Source organism: Crotalus tigris, unplaced genomic scaffold (genome assembly GCF_016545835.1).
Source record: "Crotalus tigris isolate CLP2741 ecotype Arizona unplaced genomic scaffold, ASM1654583v1 scf7180000019254.217656, whole genome shotgun sequence".
NCBI classification, from domain to species: Eukaryota; Metazoa; Chordata; class Lepidosauria; order Squamata; family Viperidae; genus Crotalus; species Crotalus tigris.
In genome coordinates this window covers 196,966-217,355 of record NW_024097456.1, presented here as the reverse complement: position 1 = coordinate 217,355, position 20,390 = coordinate 196,966, and the positions used below count along the sequence as shown (strand labels likewise).

The window sequence follows — 20,390 nt, the reverse complement described above, 5'->3', positions numbered from 1 at the left end:
GGTCATCTAGGGATGAGAAGAATGGGATGGCAGCAACTCTAGATCTCATAGGGGAAAATGGGAGGGGGGAGTGGATAGCTGTGGCAGAGCAACCAGTGAAACAGGTATGGGCTTAAGCAAAGTTATAATGTCACTGAAGAGGAACAGAAAAAATCCAAAGATTAGCTATGGTCCTCCTTTCAGAGCATTGGGCTTTGGTAGGTGCCCAATAATACCACGCTGAAAGTTATTATCAATAATAAAGAAATTCTGATTCTGAGGATCTCGAGAATCTCAACTCCAAGCACACTCTGATCTCTGCCCATCTTTTCTATATCTTAGCCTGGGACCTCCCACTATGGAACACTTCCTTCTTCTGATGCCCCTCCTGGGTCTGGTGAGCAGTGAATTGCCATTTGTACAAAGAGGATTCTGGGACTTCTCCATGGACGATCCCTCGGTCCAAGAAGAGGAAGAGGCTTCTGGGATCCTCCCTACTTCGAGTGGATCTGAGGCAGAAGACATTCCTTTCTACCCAGGCCTCTGTCCCTTTGGCTGTCATTGCCACCTAAGGGTGGTCCAATGCTCTGATCTGGGTGAGTCCCTTTCCTGAGGGGGAGGGAAAGATTACAGCAGTTGGGCAAGATTGTGATCTAGCATTTATTCTGGAGATCCTGGTGCTATGAACAGAGGTAAATGTCCATGGTTGGAAAATTTAAACCTAAGAAACAAAAGAGTTTAAAATATAAAACAATTGTTCCAAAATTATTGTTCCAAAAACAATATTAGAACATAGAATATCGGTAATAGGGTTGGCAGGGACCTTGGAGGTCTTCTAGTCCAACCCCCTGTGCAAGCAGGAGATCTATACCATTCAATCTAAATGGGTATCCAATTGTCAAATGCCAGAAATCAGGCAATCCAGGCAGTTCAAATGAATATAATGGTTTATTGTAAGCTTAAACTCTCTACTAGAATCTGAACTACTAAAAGTCAAAGCAAATTGGCAGTAGATAAGAGTCAATGGAATTCAAGGTGGGCTGAACTTAGATCTCTTGTGGGCGTGAAGAGACTTGAGACTGATGACACATTTGACCTTTCCCTCAGGCTCAACCTGGTCACCGCCCTATACCAATTTTTTTAAAAAAACCTCCAGTGATGGAGCACTCACAACTTCTGGAGGCAAACCATTCCACTGGTTAATTCTTCCCACAATCAGGAAATTTCTCCTTAGTTCTAGATAGGTTTTTAGCAGATGGATGGATGGATGGAAGGAAGGAAGGAAGGAAGGAAGGAAGGAAGGAAGGAAGGAAGGAAGGAAGGGAGCACAGATAAGAGCAACCATCTGGAATTGTTAGATCTTTCCATCAGGCAAAGTATTATCAAATAAAGGAAACTGACATACTGCTGAAGTCTGCAATGCCTCTCATGAATCTTGCTAGAACTTCCCACGACAGCTACCATTCTGGCATCCTTTTCCTTGCCCCCACTCTGTCTGTCAAATAAGCTTCTGAGTGTAAACAAAGACCTCTTGGGCAGACTCTAAATGCAGTTGAAGAATAAAAGAGGAAACTGTCTATGTGGTTTATCCATTGTGCTAAACCACATTGTAAATTACAGTTGATTGGGTTCACGCCAAAGTAGAATGTCATTAGCTAATTTGTGTCTTTTTTTTTAACTAGATGAGCTATATCAACAAACCAAGTCATGATAATCCATAAGATGTTTACAAATTGTGGTCAGAGCATATCTTTATTAGGAACCAGCATTTTCTAGCCTGCAAAGTAGGACATGCTACAAGACATCCTTGTTACTTATTTCACAGTTATTATTATTAGCATTTGTGCTAAATAATGTTCTGAATATATAAGACATATGGCCTATATGTACAAAGAGAGATAAAGTTCTTTCCCAAACTCTTCTCAACCAGTAAAATATAATAAATGGTGCAACTACACAAATAAAACCACTCTCAGACTAAGAAAAAGCACATACTACAATAAAATCAAAATTGAGCTGGCAGATTTATTCAAACCTTAAGCAGTGATAGAAAGATTAGAAATAAGAGAGATTAGAAATAATCTGTTGACTTGAAAATAAAATTAAAATAAAATAAAGTCTAAGGTTAACTAGCTAAGACCTAGTTAACTAGTTGCCTCTTTGGCAACAGCCTAAGAGTGAACATTGTTCTTTCCAAAATAAGATTTGTTGAAATGAAAGGGATAATTTTACAAGAATTCCAGCAACTAAAATATTTTAGAAACAATCTCTGCATTTGTTAGGGTGGAGATTTTGGGTTTCTGCTGATAAGGAAAAACCTCACAGCTGATTGTTAACATTACAGTCTCCAGAACTGTCTTTACAATCTGGAAACTATCTGTTATATTTAAATTTTAAAGAAGATGAACCTAAGATTAATTTATTAATATCGTTGCAAATGGAACAAGGGGGCACTTGAGCTTCACTTCTCTGCACTTGCTCAAAGTTGCATTTCACATTCAAATATATTTCTGTGAAATACATGGCAGTTGAGTAAAGTTTCAAATTATTTGTTCCACTTATTTCATTTCACCATAGTTGGTCTTCCCTTACAGGGAATCCACACCTTGCCTTGGCAACAGAAAAAAGTTTCGGATGAGGGTGGGACTAAAGCTGTCCTGATGCTCTTTATTGTCCACGTGTTTCTCAACTGAATGGGTGTTTTGCAGGTGTAAAAAGTGCAGGATTTTATAAATCATAGCTCAGAGTTGAGACGAGGCCACCATCCAGAGGATAGTAGGTTCAAATAGGATTACCAGGCCATCCCAGTGACTGCTATTGAAATACTAGTAAAAAAAAAAGAAAAAGAAAGAAAGGGTGTCTTTTTTTAAAACAAAAAACAAAAAAAACCTTTATTCAATTTTTTAAATTAAAGAGATAGAAACTAACAAAAACTAATAATTATGATAGAAAGTCCTGCAAGAGACTGATTGTGCTGTCACTCCTTTTCCTTCTCATACCCTAATAAATCAGGGGAGAATCTGCCTGAGCGGCTTCCTAATGTTATCTCATTTTTCTGGACTTATAAAAGGTTTTAGCCCCCTTCCAAGGTTAGAACAATGTGCATATGTGTATCTAGGTACATACATGTGTATGTATCTCCTTTAGCAATGATAGGCAAATTTCAAGGTTACCAATTCTGATTTTCAGTTTCATTTTTAACTAAAGCTCCCTCCGCTCCACCCCCAACAAAACCCTTTAACCTTGGTTGAAATAGATGCACTTAAAAGCAAAGGATTTGGAGTCCAGAAATTTGTTTTCATGAGCAGAACTGAATGGAGCTGACAGTTCTGTCTCTTAATTCCAATCTATTGATTTTGTTGCTGCTACAGTCAAATAGTGGGGACTCAGATATTCTTATTACAGCTCACCCAGAGATTTATCAAGAAATTCAGATTCAATCTATCTGTGCTCTTCAGATTATACAAAAGGGCACACTGATTCCAAAGCATCTACAGGTAATCCTTGATGTACAAACGTAAATCGAGCCTGGAGTTACATATGTACGTTGAGTATCATTAAGGCAATCATTAAGTGGACCACTAGGTGACCATGACTGAATTTACAACCTTTTTGCAGGGGTTGTTAAGCAAATGCCTTGATGATTAAATGAACCCATTTTCTTCAATCTGCGGCACGGTTTTTTGGGGGTTTTTTTGCCAGAAACTGGACATAAGTGCCAGAAACAGGCAAAAAACACTAAAAATTGCAGTAATGGGACTGTGGGTGCTGCAAACTGCCATAAATGCAAGCTAGTTGGCAAGTGCCCAAAATGTTATCACGTGATCACAGGGTGTGTGGCCATTGGAACTCCAGAAGTGGGATGCAAGCAGCTCTGGGGAGGTCTATCGTAGCTTTGAATGGTCACTAAGTAAGGACTACCTGTATAATCTAATACAAATTACAGAGGAGGATGTGTGAGGGGCATATTAGGGATAGCCAAGTCACCAGACTCAGAATGTGAAGCAATTTTTCCCGTTCCCTAGATTGAGATACAGCCAGAATCACCCAAGAAAATTACTTAAACAAGGTTCTCAAACAATAAATGTGAGGGAACATCTTTATTTTAATGTTAACTTTTCAATGACTTTTGTGTGTAATGCGCAGCTGTATATCTGAATGCATTATTTTGACACAGTTCTATCTTCTTGTATAAGAAGAAAAGGGTGCCTAGGAATGAAATTCTGATTGCCAGATTATCTGTGTATTTGTGAAACTCACAAAAGGCTTCAGAGCAGGTAATTTTTTTTTTTTTTTAAAACCTCTATTTTGCTTCCGGTTTTTTGAAACAGTCACTTGCAGTAGTTTATTCATTCTTCATTGAGCCAGCCCATGAATGGCCTTGTTTGAAGCGGTCAAGGTAAAATAAAATACAAGTCTTCACTATTGATAATTCTGAGCTGTGCAACAGGATTTCTTCATGGAGTTGTGAGTTAGGCCATCTTAATCACTGTAAATTAATAGTTAAGACTTAGAGAATAAATTAGAGACAGACAAGCAGACATTCAACAGATGCAGTTTTTGCAAGAATTTAATGTTCATTCCAGACAAGGCATCTCCAATGCAGTTGATAAAGAAAACATCTCTACCACATACTTTTAACACAGCAGCAACAATTCTGTGAATATTTTTCAGGCATGTGTAGAAGCAGTGTCTATCCCTCATCCCTCTTGTAGCCTTGAATAAAAGCTTGCTTCTGGCACATTAATCATGTGTGAGCCACATCAGATTTACCAAGTGTGACTTAGCATTGTGTGACTATAAACAGGGTAAACAGATGAATGCAGTATGTGGGCAGTGTCACAACGAATCCACATGAGGATATTGTGACTGTAATACCGGTAGCAGCCCATTATACAGCATGGTTTATTGTGATCCAGTGATCAGATCAGAATAAGACTGTTGTGCCAGGGCTCAGGACTGTATTTCACTGAGCTAATGAAGAAGTGACTCAGCTGCCAGTATTGTTCCACCCACGCAGAGAGAGGAATTCCTTGGAATGCTGACATGTTTTTGTTTTAATCAGAACCAAGGCACAGCTTGTCAGTCCAGATCATAAGAATTTTTTGGGAGGGAGGGAGGGAGGGAGGAGGAGGAGGAGGAAGTACAGCCAGTTATGGAAAAGCTGATGTGGAGTTCCGGATCATAATGTGAGTTGGGAATATGCCAGAGGATGCTTCTGCATGGATGCATTTCCCATCTCCAACTGCTGCAAAATATTTCAATGCTGGCCATGCAAACATCTTCGTTCCTGCTCAAAATGCTGAGATCAGAGCTCTCACCAGTTGAGCACTGCAGGAGAGCCAGAACTGGCATTCTGCCAGTGGCCCATTTTCTGAGCAAAATAGCTCCCAAAGCAACGCACATTTTTTTTGTTCTGTTCTAGACAGAAAGAGGACAATCAAGTTGCTGAAGGCATTTCTGTTTCATCTACACCAGTTCTGGCTGGTGGTGGCAGTGTCCCTCCAAACTCTCAATTGGAGCTCTGCCCCCTCCCTCCCATCAGTTTCTTCCATGCAATCCATTTTTGGCTGCAGAGAGCAAGGCAGGAACATGATGTTTTCTGCATGCAAGGCATTCGCCCTCTGCCCTTGAGCTATATACCATCCTTAAATACACAGTTCCTCTGTAAAATGACATGAAGCAGCTTCTCAAGACAATGCAGGGGAGCCCAACTCTTGAAAGTCGCCAGGCCATCACTGTTCTCAAGGAAACAGCAAATCTTGCAAAGACAGCTTATGATTTCCTATGGTTCAGTGGCTTACAATAGCCTCAGCCAGGTACAACTGAGCAACAGTACTTGGTGGATTGTATGTACTTTGCATATTGATGCAGAGCTAACTGTAAGGCAGTATGATACTCTAAAAGGTGGAGCTTCTAATCTTCATGCTCTCGTTCTTGTGGACATTTGCAACTATCAAGTTGTGAAAGTGATGTTGCTGTGCTGGACTGTCTCAACTCACTGGCTGACAGATGTGTGGAAAACCCAAACACTGTTGCTTTATGTCATACATTGTGAGTTAGCAAGAAACAATTGCAAGCAAAGGGAGCAAAGAAACTGGAAAGCATGCTGGACCACAAGTGCTGCCCCTTTTTGGTTCTCCTGGCCATTCATGATGCTCTACCTCACACACACACACATCATTGATTACGCTTCATGATAAGGGAGAAGCGGGAAAAGCGGGTGGAATACTTATTGCTAATTTATTTATACGGCTTGCAAGGTTTTTAAAATTCACTGATAAATTGTAAAACAAGAATTTGAATATTTTTCCTCCTTGCTTGGGTAGATAATCTTATTAATGTGGGCTGTGATTAATGTGTGGGGCTGAATAGCCAAGTGCAAAAGAAGCGAGGGCTCCAGAGCCTTAATTTCAGCAGGTGCTAAATTCATTCTCTTCTCTGGGATTCACAGTACAGGGCCCCGTCCACTTTGGCTTTCCAGCCTTGTCTAGCTGGTCCTGTTTCAGCCTGGCCAGGCCTATCTGCCCTGGATATCCCTTCATCTATCTGTGTAGCCAATCTTGACTTTTCTGACTTGCCTGTTTCTGTTTTTTCCAGGTCTCAAGCAAGTGCCTAAGGAAATCTCGCCAGACACCACATTACTAGATCTGCAAAACAACCACATTACGGAGCTGCGCAAAGATGACTTTAAAGGGCTCTTTCGCCTCTATGTATGTACTGCCAAAGACCCCTCCCCACTTCTAATGGATATAAGTAGGACAGGAGAACCTAGCTGGGTTCACTCTGAATATACAGTAGCTTCATTCAGGTGTAGCACTAAAATCTATTTATTCTGCCAGGACTGGATCCTGGAACACTGAACATCTCAACATGAATGGCCTTCACTATTTGCAACCTCCACTTCTCTCAAACACCTGGGATTATGTTTCCTGGAAACCTTGAGCCACTAGCTGTATTCTTTATCATGATACTCTGCTAAAAGATTTCTGCAAGTCTCACTCCATTCCTTAAATTGTTTTTTTCCCAGTGCAAATAATTGCATCTATCTTGTCTACAGTATTGCTCCTTTCTTTATATGATTACCATCTGCAAGCAGACTTGGGAAGTGTGCAGATGTCTTATTTGTACCAATGGGAATCTGATACCTAATTTTTCTGCAGGACTTCCTCGCAAATTTCTCTAGCTGCAAAAATGGGTTGCCAGGATAATAATAGATTCCACCTTCTTACATCTATGTCAGCACATGCTTAAATGCTGCTCACATGTCATCTCTTTCTATGACTCTACCCACAGGCTTTGGTATTGGTGAACAATAAGATCTCCAAGATCCATCCAAAGGCTTTTAGCCCTCTGATTAAGCTGCAGAAACTCTACATCTCCAAGAACAACTTGGTGGAGATTCCTCCTAACCTGCCCAACTCCTTGGTGGAACTCCGGATCCATGAGAACAAAATCAAGAAGATCCCCAAAGCTGTCTTCAATGGGCTCCACAATATGAATTGCATTGGTGAGGCATCACCACCTCTCCCCACTTTTCTTTCCCAAAGGCCCGCCTTGTATTTGCTCCTTTTCTTTAGAAACATAGACACAGACCCCAATGAATGGTTCTCTAGAATGAAGAAAATTGCATCCAATATTGTGTGACATGTTGGTTGGTCCATTAAAAAAAAATATGGTTAATAGCAAGCAAGACTAGACCAAAAGGCCACTGCAGCTCCCAATGTTACCCAGTGTTTTGGAAATGCAAATATACATTAACAGTCAATTTATATTCTGACCTTATTTGCCTTCCTGGCATACGTTTTCATAATCATCTTCATTTGCATAAATTTATAGCATGCATAGAGTGATATGCACAATACAGTTGAGAAAAAGCACAGAATGAACATTAACAAATCAGAGTCAATTGGCTACATTTGCATAGAGGTCCTTTTCCATTGTTCATGTGAACCTATGAGCAAATAAAAAAAATCAAGAATAGAGGGCTCAGAAATCCATTTTTTTCACCTTTCCAAAGAACTCTACCTTTGCAAGCCAGCAATTTGGGAGGAATAAACTAAATATTGGCTTCAGATGAAGTTTGAAAGTGTTCGTTTCCAGTTTATTTACTTACTTAGGAACAAAGCATGAGCAAAAGAACTGTGGGAATCTGCATATACTTTTCTTCTTAACTGTGTTCATTAAGTATGTTTGAGAATAGATTAAAGCACAATCCACGGAAAGTTGAGCTTTTCAGTTTAGAATGTCAAATACATTCACAAAATTATTCTACTGCCTCCTGAAAGGACTTACATAGGCCTGGATCAGCTTTGAAAAACTTCTAAGATTTTAGAATATGTTAAGCTGAGGAGTTCTTCCCCCCTCCCCCAAATTTGACTCATTCAAAATACGATGCCATAATTAACAATATCCATTGTCTCTTTCAAAATTCCATCAAGATTTTTAGGGCCTTTCCCTGTAACTGAGTTTGTTATCTACTCATCTACATCCCCAGTAAATGTTTGTTCCCACCTCCTCTGCTAATCCCTATCCTGTATCTATTGCATTGGCTCCAAGTCTGCTCCAAATGATAATGCCCTAAATATACACATTGATCAAACCCTTCAGCATTGTCAACAGGCAGGGAAAACATCTGTCAGACTCAGCATGGCAGCAGGTGTGAGATAGGTGTGACCTCAGGGATCTATTAGGCATCACTAGACTACTTTGTGTACCCCTTCTTCCATGTCCCTTTCAGGTGTAACTCCAGCTGAATTACAGGTTTTAAAAAAACAAATAAGAATCACGAAGGGAAGTGAATCACGTTTAGCATTTCCTGGGAGAGCGGAGCACCATTGCAGCATTGCATGAATCCAGCAAGGCTATAACAATAGAGAACATTCTTAGAATAATATCAGATGAATGGTCTACCCCTATAGCGCAAATCTGTTGAATTACTTACACAGTCATGGTCTCTACACTCTCCACAAGCATCAGACTCCAGGGCCCAAACTCGGGCAAAGCTAGTTAGGCATTTGACACAGCACAGCTAGCTTAATAACTTTATATACTGGGATGAAGACACCTTAAACAGTTGACTGTCCTCTGACAAGATGGAAAATAGACACCAATTCTTATCAATCCCAGTGGTTTAATTCCTACATTTCTCCCTTTCCCCTTGTGTCTATGGAGATTATCAGTCATCCAGGTCACGATTGTCCCAAAGTTGCTTTTCCAAAGGCAACTGGACTTTCTTGATTTTTTCCCCTTGAAAACGTTTCGCTTCTCATTCAATAAACTTTTTCAGAACTACCATATTTCCCCGAAAATAAGACTGGGTCTTATATTAACTTTTGTTCCAAAAGACGCATTAGGGCATATTTTCTGGTTAGGTCTTATTTCCAGGGAAATACGGCACTAGATGTGTCTGGCTGGCTGACGATCTTAACTGGGGCTTATTTTTGGGTTGAGGCTTATATTATGAGTATCCCGAAAAATCATACTAAGGCTTATTTTCCAGTTGGGTCTCATTTTCGGGAAAATACGGACCCTGCCTTTATTACAACTGCAAGACCACTTGGAGAAAAATGCCCAAATTGCTCCACCAATAAATTTGTTTAAAAATGCAAACGATTCAAATTGATTTAAAGTGTAGAATCATATATACATATCTTATTCTGTTAACATCACCGTTGCATTTAATGAACATTTAATTGCTTTCCCATAAGCTTTGAGGGTGGAACTGCGTGTTTCAGGCAAGCAAGTACAATTTGCTTCTTCCAAGAAGAAGAAAAAAATGGGTTCAAGAAAGGGAAATTTGGAGCTGAGTTGGAGGAGGGTGGGAGGAGATGGGCCTTACTAATCCATAATCAAATAGAAACAGATTGTACTTTTGGCTCCTAAAGACTGATCACGATGTGCAGTATCTCTCTTACCACGTTTGTAGCCCTTTTCATTAATTCTTCCTGTACATGGCTACCTTAGAGAGAGAAGGAGAAGGACACATATATAATTTTTTTAAAGATATGCCATAAGTTGCAGAAGAGGGCTTGGGTGAATCTGGATCTGATAAAGCTGAACACTGTTGTTTTATATGAAACTACTTCTTTTTGCAGAAATGGGTGGGAATCCTCTGGAGAATAGTGGATTTGAACCTGGTGCCTTTGATGGCCTAAAACTGAACTACCTGAGGATCTCAGAAGCAAAGCTCACTGGTGTACCCAAAGGTGATAACTTCTCCATATTCTTTCTTCTCCATATCTACCTTTCTTCTCCATATCTACCTCTTAATAAAACCCAGGGCTATGGCTTCTCTCAGTTTTTAATCCCAAAGGTAGTGCAGAACTATTTTGTTTTTTTCAAAGAATACTGAGAGATATCAGCTGAATTCAGGGACACAGCAGTGACACAGGAAGGAGACCATATTTTTAAAAAATAAGACACAGAGATTTTCCCTTATTCTTCCCCTAGAACTCTGGTCTCTTCTTCCCAAAATAAATCTTTCTTTTTCCTGCAAGGATTCTTTTTTTTTCTTTTCAGTTCCCTAATTTCAGATCATATGGGATGGGGAGAGTTTAATGTTAGACTATATATAGTAGGATGGGAAGTATTTAGTATTAGACAACTGAGAGACAAAACCTGCAATTTCCTGGAAATCATATACAACTCGACTATGAGGTATTGATGAGCCATCATAAGTAGTGGAGGTGACACAGTGAATGGCATAGTAGCCATTGTCCTGATGAAGTTTTACAAGAAGTCCCATCTTTTCTGTTGCTTTCCATTGGGAGCAGAACTTTTTCATATATGCTAAATAGAAATGGAATTCTTCTCCTGTTGAGGAAAATTTCTCCTTTTCTGTAAACCAGTACAAATGTTGTGGCCTCAGAGCATTTCAGAACGCATTACTGCTATTGTATATCCCATTTTATTTTGTTTGCAGCATCATTCTCAGTTCAAAACATTAACGGCAGGGTTCATTCAACAAAACAAGCGTATTTGGTTAATGATGACTCAATGCTATACATGAATTCAGGCCATTGAGTTAAGCCAGGGAACTATAAAAGTTGGCTAACCATTGTTAGTGCATTGTGTAATTAGAGTTTCTCTCTTTTTATTGTTGCTTTATCTGTTTTGAAGCACTCTGGAATGCTGTGGATTTTAGAAAGACTAATATTTTCCTACTCTTCTCCAACCAGACCTCCCTGAAACCTTAACTGAGCTACATCTGGACCACAACAAGGTCCAGGCAATTGAATTAGAGGATTTGATCCGCTACTCCAAAATCTACAGGTAATAGGAGAGTCATTCTTGAAGAACTTGCCAGGATTGTGCAGATGAAATCTGGGGCAAAATAGGAAGGTCACTAATCTCCAGATGTTACAGAGCAACCTCTCTCACCATTGGCTATACCAGAGGTAGGCAATCCTGGCTCTTTTATGACTCGTGGACTTCAACTCCCAGAATTCCTGAGCCAGCATTCCTGGGCTATACTATCTGCAGTTTTTATGAGTCGCAACATCTGGAGAACTACAAATTAGGGTATGACTGAGGTACAAGGCAGTTGATTTCAGACTTTGCAACATAAAGATGAGAAATGAAAATAAGCTTGAGTATTTTTAAAAAAAGGAAATTATCCTACTTCAAGTCTGTCCACAATTTCTCATTGCCCATTCTAAACAAGGAAGCCAAAGCAGTTCCTTGCTTCAAAGTTAGTTGCACAGGAAAAAAAAAAAGGGGGGGGGGAATACAATAGTAGGAAGCAAATTGTGTTTTATCAAGCTGGCAAAAATGTGTTTAGAAAATAGGAAATGTTCAGAGTGAATATATAGTAAGAGTTATTTTTTAAACATGGAAGGAATGTTCCTTTTTTACTGGTCATCCTCACGATACTTTTGATACAAGTTTTAGTTTCCCTAGAGATGCAATTATGGTTCACTTTTTAGCATGATGTAACAATAATACTTTGTCTCTGGCCTTGAACCTTCTTTCCTCATTTCCTTTTCCTCTGGCCTTGTAATTCCAAGGTCTTTGCAGGGAATCACTTCTTGTTGTTCACAAAACCAAATGCCATACAGTATATGGAGTTAGAAGGACCAAGGGAGGAGATCCACTGAGTTTTAATTTTTGTGCACATATAGCAAAGTTGTTCCATCTCTTCCATAACTTGGTAGCTGACAGAGTGATCCTATCTTGGAGGTTTCTGCCTAGATGCCCCCCCCCTCATGCTGGGGACAATCTGCCCAGGTGCCAAATATGGGCCCAAAGTCAACTTCCATCCTCCTAATTAAAACATACTACAAATTATAGCTAAAACGGAGGGTTATAGATTTTCAAGAAGCATGTGTTTAAAGCCCAGATTATCTATAAGAAGCAAACAGGAAGTGCAAAGAGAAAACAAATGTACAGTATTCAAAACACAAAAATAGAGCTTTTCACCAGCTGGTGCCCAAAAGATACAAACAACCATTTACTCCCTTGTTCCTGACTTGCAATCCCTACAGTTGGGCCACCAATTCTGCTTCAGCATTTAAGAGGTGCATTTCTTTAAAATGTTTCACCAAATAAGAAAGGAGAAGAAGGGGAAGAGAGAGGAGAGGAGAGGAGAGGCATTCTGTTAAAATGAAGGAGAGCCCCCACTAACTACCTGGGTAGGCAGAACTAGATATTGATTCATTCCAGTTCTCTATTTCTAAACCTACACCTGTAACATCAGTCATCTCCTACCAGTGTCAGGGAGATCTGGACTGCCTCCCTCTCGTTTTCCTTTTTCCTTTTTCCTTTTTTTTTTTTTTTTGCCACAAAAGCACTCCTTCAGAATCTTTAACTGGCTAAAATGTTAAAATGTCTGGGGGTTTAAAATATCCACCCAGCTCAGCTGTGGTCTCCCTAGCAACAAGCTCCTGAGAAACTTCAACTGCCGTTCCCCCCCCCCCCCCTTCCCACAGGCTGTAGGTGAAAGCATTTTCAACCGTGCTCAGTGATTAGTCAGGATGCTGCTCATGACCTTGCTCCTCCAAGCTAGAGAAGAACTGCAACTGTATGAGGTCATCATAAGTAATCTTCCATGGTTCAGACTAGCAGAAGGTATTCCAAGCATGAAATGGGAGGTAGAAATATGCAAATGTGGAGCCTACTACAGCACAGCATGCTCAATATGGTGTATAATTAAGTGTGACCATGTGCAATTGTGCCAGCTGGTTTCTTTCCTTTCTCCCCTGTCATGGATGACTTAAAACAGCCATCACCAAGCCATTTTAAGTTATTGAGTGGTCTCTATATCACATCTAAAACAATCAATGAACAAAGATGGTGGCTGTGTGAATGTGATAAACAAATTGAACATGCAACCTCAAGTCAGAGAATGATAAAATATTTGTTTTTCACCATATTTTATTATAGAGTATAATTTCAAAGAATTAAAACAGTTTCTAGTCAGATTGAGAAGACAGGCCTGGAAAATCAACTGGCAAAAATTCAGTTTTCTAAATTTTTCAATTGTTTTCTGTTAATCTGATAAAGGAAATGACTTAATAACTGAAGTAGAATCACTCTTAGAAATAGTCATTAAGTTGTCCAGTGAGGCGAATTTTAGCCTATCCTCCAATTCATAAATTTATATTTGGAGAACTAATGTTGTTCTAAATAATATAACATAGATACAATAAAGTCAGTGCTTCATCTGAGAAAGATGAAAAAAATAGGAGGTGGAGTTTTTATTATTTTATTATATAAGCTTCACACCTATTTAAACTAGGCCTAAATATGATCTCACCGTTTTAAGTTCAATATCTATTTCAGCCACTAGAGGGGGAAAGAGCTATATTTGTTAGCAACTTTTTAACGGGTGTTCTAATTCCTTTCCTTTAAGCATTTTGATCTGAAGAGACAAACTTGATCAGGAAAGTCTTTTCTAAGAATTTGCTTTCCCTGCCTCTCAAGAGGCCATTCTTTTCATCATTTCTATTGTATAAAAATCAGACAAAGCCCAAAAGATTAAGGTCCTTGATTCAGGATTGAATCCCTCCACTTTTGATTTTTATGCATTGATTTTGGGCTGATTTGGATGCAATGACAGGAGAAGAAAGAATTTTCTGAGTTTTAAAAAAATGTTAATAGCAGCTTGACTGCAGTGCTAGAAAAAGGATTTTCATTTTTCCCTTTGGGTTGCTCTGCATATTGAATTACTACCCAAAGTTGTTACTGCCCCATAAGATCAAACTCAGTGCCCATTGGAGGCCCACATGCTTTACTGCATGGGGCATCCTAGCCTTTGATGAGGTACAGTTAAGACAACTGCTCAGGGACATGATTTTATCCTCTGCTTTCCACGTTGCATTTGTGTTCCTCCTTGGGGACCAGCTCCTAATGTTTGTCAATATTTTGGATGAAGACATTCAAGTTGAAGCCATACTCAGGAAGTCTGGCAGTTTTTCCAGCCAGAAAAGTCACTTATCTTAACGCTGGCCTTATTTCACACAAAATTGCACACAGAGCATTAATACCTCTGGAGCACAGCTTTCAGACACGCAACTCTTGTAAACCCCATGTGTATTCTGAGGTGGTGGTACAGCACTATTTTTCAACTCAGCAACTTTAAGATGTGTGGACTTCAACTCCCAGAAAACCCAGCCTGCATTCCCTAGCCAGAAAAAACACTGTGGTACAGTAAAAAGGAAGCTTCTGTTGCGTTCGCTTCTGCTTAAATAGGCTCCAAATAGCATCGCCATCCAGACTCTAGAAATGTGAACTTTTATATCTTACACCAAACAGCAGCCGAAATCCTTCTGCGTCTCCTTCTCACCTTTTCCTTATTGGTCCACTTATCCAATCCATAGCTGCAGTTGGTGTGGCACACCCAGACATCTGCTTGCTGCATGAAGGAATGAGGTAGCTGACTGGAGAGAATCAGACAGAAGATGGCAGCGTAATCATACATTTGTTTCCTGCTTCATTTGGAAATTGAAATATCTGTACACAAATGCACAGACTGATTGGTCTTTGTTTTCTCATTCATCACCATCTTCATCTGTCATCTATAATATTTAACTATATTGCCTGAGCTTTGATGTGCAATCTGTAATACAGACAGACACATCTTTGATGGGTAAGCTGCAAAAAAGCAACCAGGACCAAAAGAAATCTGGTCTTCAAATGTTACTTTCCCTTGGCTCACAGAGTCGAAAGGGTGGACTTTATCGAAGGACTTGGGACTTGCTCCTGTCCACAAACTTTATGCTGTTTATTAGATGGAAACTGAATTCACACATAACCAGTAGGAGCCAGGATGGTGGAGATGCTAGACTAGGGCAACTAGTTTCAATTCTGTAACTCAGTTAGAGAAACTACTTAAGTGATTTTGGGTCTGTCTTCTAGCTCTCCCTTCTCCAAAACTTTATTAGGGGAAAAGTAAGAGTGCTGTACAGGTAGTCCCGGACTTACAACCATTCGTTTAGTGACCATTCAAAGTTACAATGGCACTGAAAAAAAAGTGACTTACAACTAGTTTTCACGCCTACTACTGTTGCAGCATCCCCCTGCTCATGTGATCAAAATTCGGATGTTTGTCAACTGACATGTTTTTTAACAATTGCACTGTCCTGGGTCATGTGATTACTATTTGTAATCTTCCCATCATCGGAATTCCATCTAAAATTTTGTAATCAAAACAGGGCAACTGCAACAAAGATTCCATAGCTGAAGGAAGGAAAAGTAAGAAAAATCTTTACTCTTCCATTTCATGGCTTGTCCCCACCTCTGCAGTTTTAGACTTCCAGTAATTTGAGAAAGAATTTTGGGGCAGAGTGGTGGGGGGAACAAGGAAAAACACCTCATTGGCAAAGTGAATGCAAGGAAGTGAGGGCTGATCTTCTTCTGCATTGTAAAGTACACAAGTTGGCATCACACTAAATCTCCACTTAACTTTATATCCCCTTTCTCTCCTCATAGATTGGGCCTCGGACACAACAATATTCGCATGATTGAGAATGGCAGTCTTGCTTTCCTGCCTATCCTACGTGAGTTGCACTTGGATAACAACAAGCTCTCAAGAGTCCCCCCAGGATTGCCTGATCTCAAGTTTCTGCAGGTAACCAATAAGATGCAGTTCTGTGGTGAGAAAAGTAAGGTCCTGCATTTAGACAGGAAAAACCAAATCCACAGGTATGAAATAAACAATACCTGGCTCAGCAGTAGTTTTTGTGAGAAGGGTCTACGTACTCTGCTTAACCATGAGCCAGCAGTGTGCTGCAACTGCCAAAAGAGCCAATGCAATCCTAGGCTGCAACAACACAAGGCTAACGTCAAGATAATGAGAAGTGATAGTACCACTCTTTATAGTACTAGTAAGGCCACGCTTGGAATACTGTGTCTGTTTCTGGTCACCATCATATAAAAAAGATGCTGAGATCCTAGAAAGAGTCAGATAGAAGAGTAATAAACACGATAAGGGGTCTAAAAGCTAGACTATGTGATGAACAGTTCAGGGAACTAAGTATGTTTAGCCTAATGAAGGGAAGGCTTACGGGTGACATGATGGCCATCTTTTAATACTTGAACTGCTGTCACAGGGAAGAGGGGGTTAATTTATTCTCCAAAGCACATGAGGGCAGGACAAGAAGCAATGGATGGAAGATCTTTAGAGGAAGATCCCGCCTGGAACTAAGGAGAAGTTTCCTGACAGTAAGAACAATTAGTCAATGGAATGGTTTGCCTCCTGAAGTTGTGGATACTCCATCACTGGAAATTTTCAGGAAAAGATTAGACAACCGTTTGTTCGGGATGGAATAAGGACTCCTGCCTTGGGTGTGGGGTTGGATGAGAAGACTTCCCAGGTCCCTTCCAGCCCTATGATTCTATGACCCTATGATCTAGGTTTCAGGAAGGACATGGAATCTAGGAGATCATACTTCAAACTTCAACAATGAGCAACCTTAGAAAATTGATTGGGATGACATGACCCATAGATATCTAGAACTCTGTCTTCTTGATTCTGTTTTGAAATACCTATAGAAAACATTCAAATGGAACAAGACATTGCCATCCTTTACCAATCCATATATTGCCTTTTTGGTTCCAAACTGTCTTTCATGTCCCTTTCCATAGTGAATCTGGCTCTGTTGCACTGCAAGTCCAGAACTATGAACCCAGAACCCAGCAAACTGATTTTGCAAATTCTCTGTGGTGCATAAAAACAATATATTTATCTGTATTTTATAGTTTCAGAGTATCTTGTGCTACTGTAATAATCATGGTTATTTGCATGGAATTTTAAAATCTACTAGACAACCCATGATCCTTTGGATCATCTTTTCAAAGATCCTTATCAGATCCCTCAATACCTTCAACAGTGGCAGAGCTTCTAATGTACTTGAAAAATTCTTAATAATTCAGGAAGATATTTAGAGATGTATCTAGCTTGAAAGTAGCCCGTGTTGAACTGTATAGTGCAGTCAAACATCAGGAGTTCACCACAAGAAATGTTTTATGACATTTTGTATAGCCATAAAATGCTTTATGATAATTTTTATCACAAAATGTTTTTTTAAAAAATGACAAATTTCAATCCCATAAGAGTCATGGGTCCCAGATTTTGGATGTATTCTGTAAGGTAGTCCATTTGAGGTTGCTTGGTTCCAAAAGATTTGCCCTATCATGCACCATTTTGTCAAGGTAAGGGTTACAGATCTGAGAGCTTTAGATATAGTTATCCTGCTAGGAAAAATGGATATTGTACAATTTACAAAACTCAGTTAACAATACAAATAACAGCAAAGTTGGAAATTGTTGTGTCCTTGGAAGGACACTGTGCTGAAATCAATAAAGCTTATTTCTCGTTGCTGTAAAACCATTATATGAATTCATGATCTTTAGACATTCAGCTTTCCTATGGCAATCTGAATCAATTGAATCTCCTTCCCTTTCTCTTCCACCCAAAACTAACCCCCACCACATTCCCAACAAATTCCAATTGTTGCTAAAACAAACTTTGTTAAATATGTATACAAAAGGACCCAATGACTTAACTGGGATTCTGAGTTTTTTTGTTCTTCATTTTGGCTTACTAATACCATTGTTGGGAAAATAATTTGTCTGAAACAGCTTTCCCTAGCATAGTGCCTTCCAGCTGTATTAGGACTATAGCCCCCATCATTCCCAGCCAATATGGTCATCAGCTGCTTTAATAGACCAGTGCTAGACCCACACTCACAAAAACCACACAGGATGTCACCACCACACATCCACGCAAAAAACAAACCCAAAGCCACACCGATGACGAGGCATGACCACAAACCAGAAACCAGACCATAGCTGCATCATTAGCCACTTTAAACCCCTCCAATCCATACATGAAGCAAACTGACACCCTCCATGAAGAGGAGGCACAACCACGAACGCGAAGCCAAAAAATAGCAAGGCAGCCCAAAATCTTAAACCCCTCTGCAACTCAGACTAACCTGAGCACAACCAAACGAACACTCCCCCAGCCAATCAGAGCACAGCCAAGCCCCTAACCATTCAGAACACACCTCCACCCAATCAGAACACAGCCAAGCTCCCACCCAATCAGTTCATACCCCCACTGGCAGTTAAAAGGAAGAAACAGCTAAGACCACACATTGCTGCTCAAAGCACGAAGCTGAAAACACCAGCCTGAAGATGACGAATGGGACTTTGTCGAAACGTGGCCAAGACACTTCCAATTTTACGCGGGAGAAAACCCGAACAACCAAAGACCTACATACAAATACCCGTGAAAATCTCTCATATATATATGTGTGTAGGTCTTTGGTTGTTCGGGTTTTCCCCCGCGTAAAATTGGAAGTGTCTTGGCGACGTTTCTACGAAGTCCCATTCGTCATCTTCAGGCTGGTGTTTTCAGCTTCGTGCTTCGAGCAGCAATATACATATATATATATATATATATATATATATATATATATATGTATGTATGTGTGTGTGTGTGTGTGTGTGTGTGTGTGTGTGTGTGTGTGTGTGTGTATATATGATGTTTTACAAAAGTTTCACCATCAAGAATGATAGATTCCATGCGGTATCTGTAGCCATTTTGTTAGCTTCAAGGTATCTCAAATTCAAACGAATATGATCTGAGGGAAAGATACGTATGTTCCTTCTTGCTTATGGTCTTCCTGTTCTTACCACTTGCAGAAATGTTATTTCCCATCGTCTCATTATGGGGAGAGGCAAGGTTTTAAACAGGAGTCTGTCTGTTTCCTCAAAATCTTAATCTTGCCTTAATTTCTTAGGCTTCTGGAATTTCATCAAGTGTTACTCATGGACCACTAAGTGTATCAAAATGGGAAACCTGAACACTGGATCCAGTTTTAGCATACAGATATAGGTCTTTACAGGCAACTTACAACCATTCATTTAGCAACTGTTTGAAGTTACAATGACCCTGAAAAAATTACTTATGACAGGTCCTCACACTTATGACTGTTGCAGCATCCCCATGGTCGCATGGTCAAATTTGAGTACTTGACAGCCATCAAGTATTTATGATGGTTGCAGTGTCCTAGAATCACGTGATTGCCATTTCAATTTCCAATCTCGCTTCCAAGTCAATGGGGCAAGCTTAATGACTATGTGACTCATTTAATCACTGCAGTGATTCACTTAACAACCATAGCAAAAAAATCATAAAATCAGGCACAGTTCACTTAACAACCACCTTGCTTAGCAATAGAAACTCTGGTCCCAGTTGTGGTTGTAAAGTCGTGGACTACCTGTGTTCAAGATAAATGTCTCCATTGATGAAGGTAAGTCCAGTTGACCCTCCACTTCTAACCAGTTCTTATGTCTTCTTCCACAGGTGGTGTACTTGCATTCCAACAACATTACTCATGTTGGCGTTAACGATTTCTGCCCTGTGGGCTTTGGGGTAAAACGTGCCTCGTATCATGGAATCAGCCTTTTTGGCAACCCTGTGCCTTACTGGGAAGTTCAACCAGCCACTTTCCGCTGTGCCACTGACCGCCTGGCTATCCAGTTTGGCAACTACAAAAAATAAAGAATAAACGAGGGAGGGAGGGTTGGGTATAGAGGGACAAGGTAAACCCAATGGGGAAAGGAGGGGGTGGGAGTAGGGAGGGGGGATGTGAAAAAGGCAACAGTGAAACGAAGCCTGTTCTGGAGAAGTGGGAATCACCGGTAAGGTCATGCTAACAAAAAAGTCGAGAATTGTTGGCTTCTATGAGCCAGTCAATATCCAGGATAGAGCAAGGGATGGGAAAGAAGTTCATAGAGCAAAGGGAAGAGAAATAGATGAAGATTTTACAATATGGTCCATTTAACTAGCCTACATTACTCCTGCATTTGAAATCAGCTCTTTATGATCTGCAAACAAGTACTTGTCTTTCTAGTTCCAACCGGTTTGATGCTAATGCTGGCTTGTTTGGGGCAGAACAGGG

At 40.0% G+C, this 20,390-nt stretch overlaps 1 protein-coding gene across 1 annotated transcript; it reads left to right on the top strand.

Moving 5' to 3' along the window:
• The first annotated feature begins 301 nt into the window (after positions 1–301).
• Positions 302–19,994, top strand: BGN (biglycan). The gene is made up of 7 exons (XM_039361344.1): positions 302–575; positions 6,580–6,692; positions 7,276–7,489; positions 10,077–10,187; positions 11,160–11,253; positions 15,910–16,048; positions 19,793–19,994. Exons 1-7 carry the CDS (start codon positions 338–340, stop codon positions 19,988–19,990), a joined length of 1,107 nt encoding a protein of 368 aa, XP_039217278.1. The 5' UTR covers positions 302–337; the 3' UTR covers positions 19,991–19,994.
• Positions 19,995–20,390: the final 396 nt, after the last annotated feature.

Coding starts and splice junctions, on each gene's coding strand:
- BGN (XM_039361344.1), top strand. CDS start 338: ATGGAACACTTCCTTCTTCTGATGCCCCTCCTGGGTCTGGTGAGCAGT. Junction 576..6,579: donor GGTCCAATGCTCTGATCTGG/GTGAGTCCCTTT, acceptor TGTTTTTTCCAG/GTCTCAAGCAAGTGCCTAAG. Junction 11,254..15,909: donor CGCTACTCCAAAATCTACAG/GTAATAGGAGAG, acceptor CTCTCCTCATAG/ATTGGGCCTCGGACACAACA.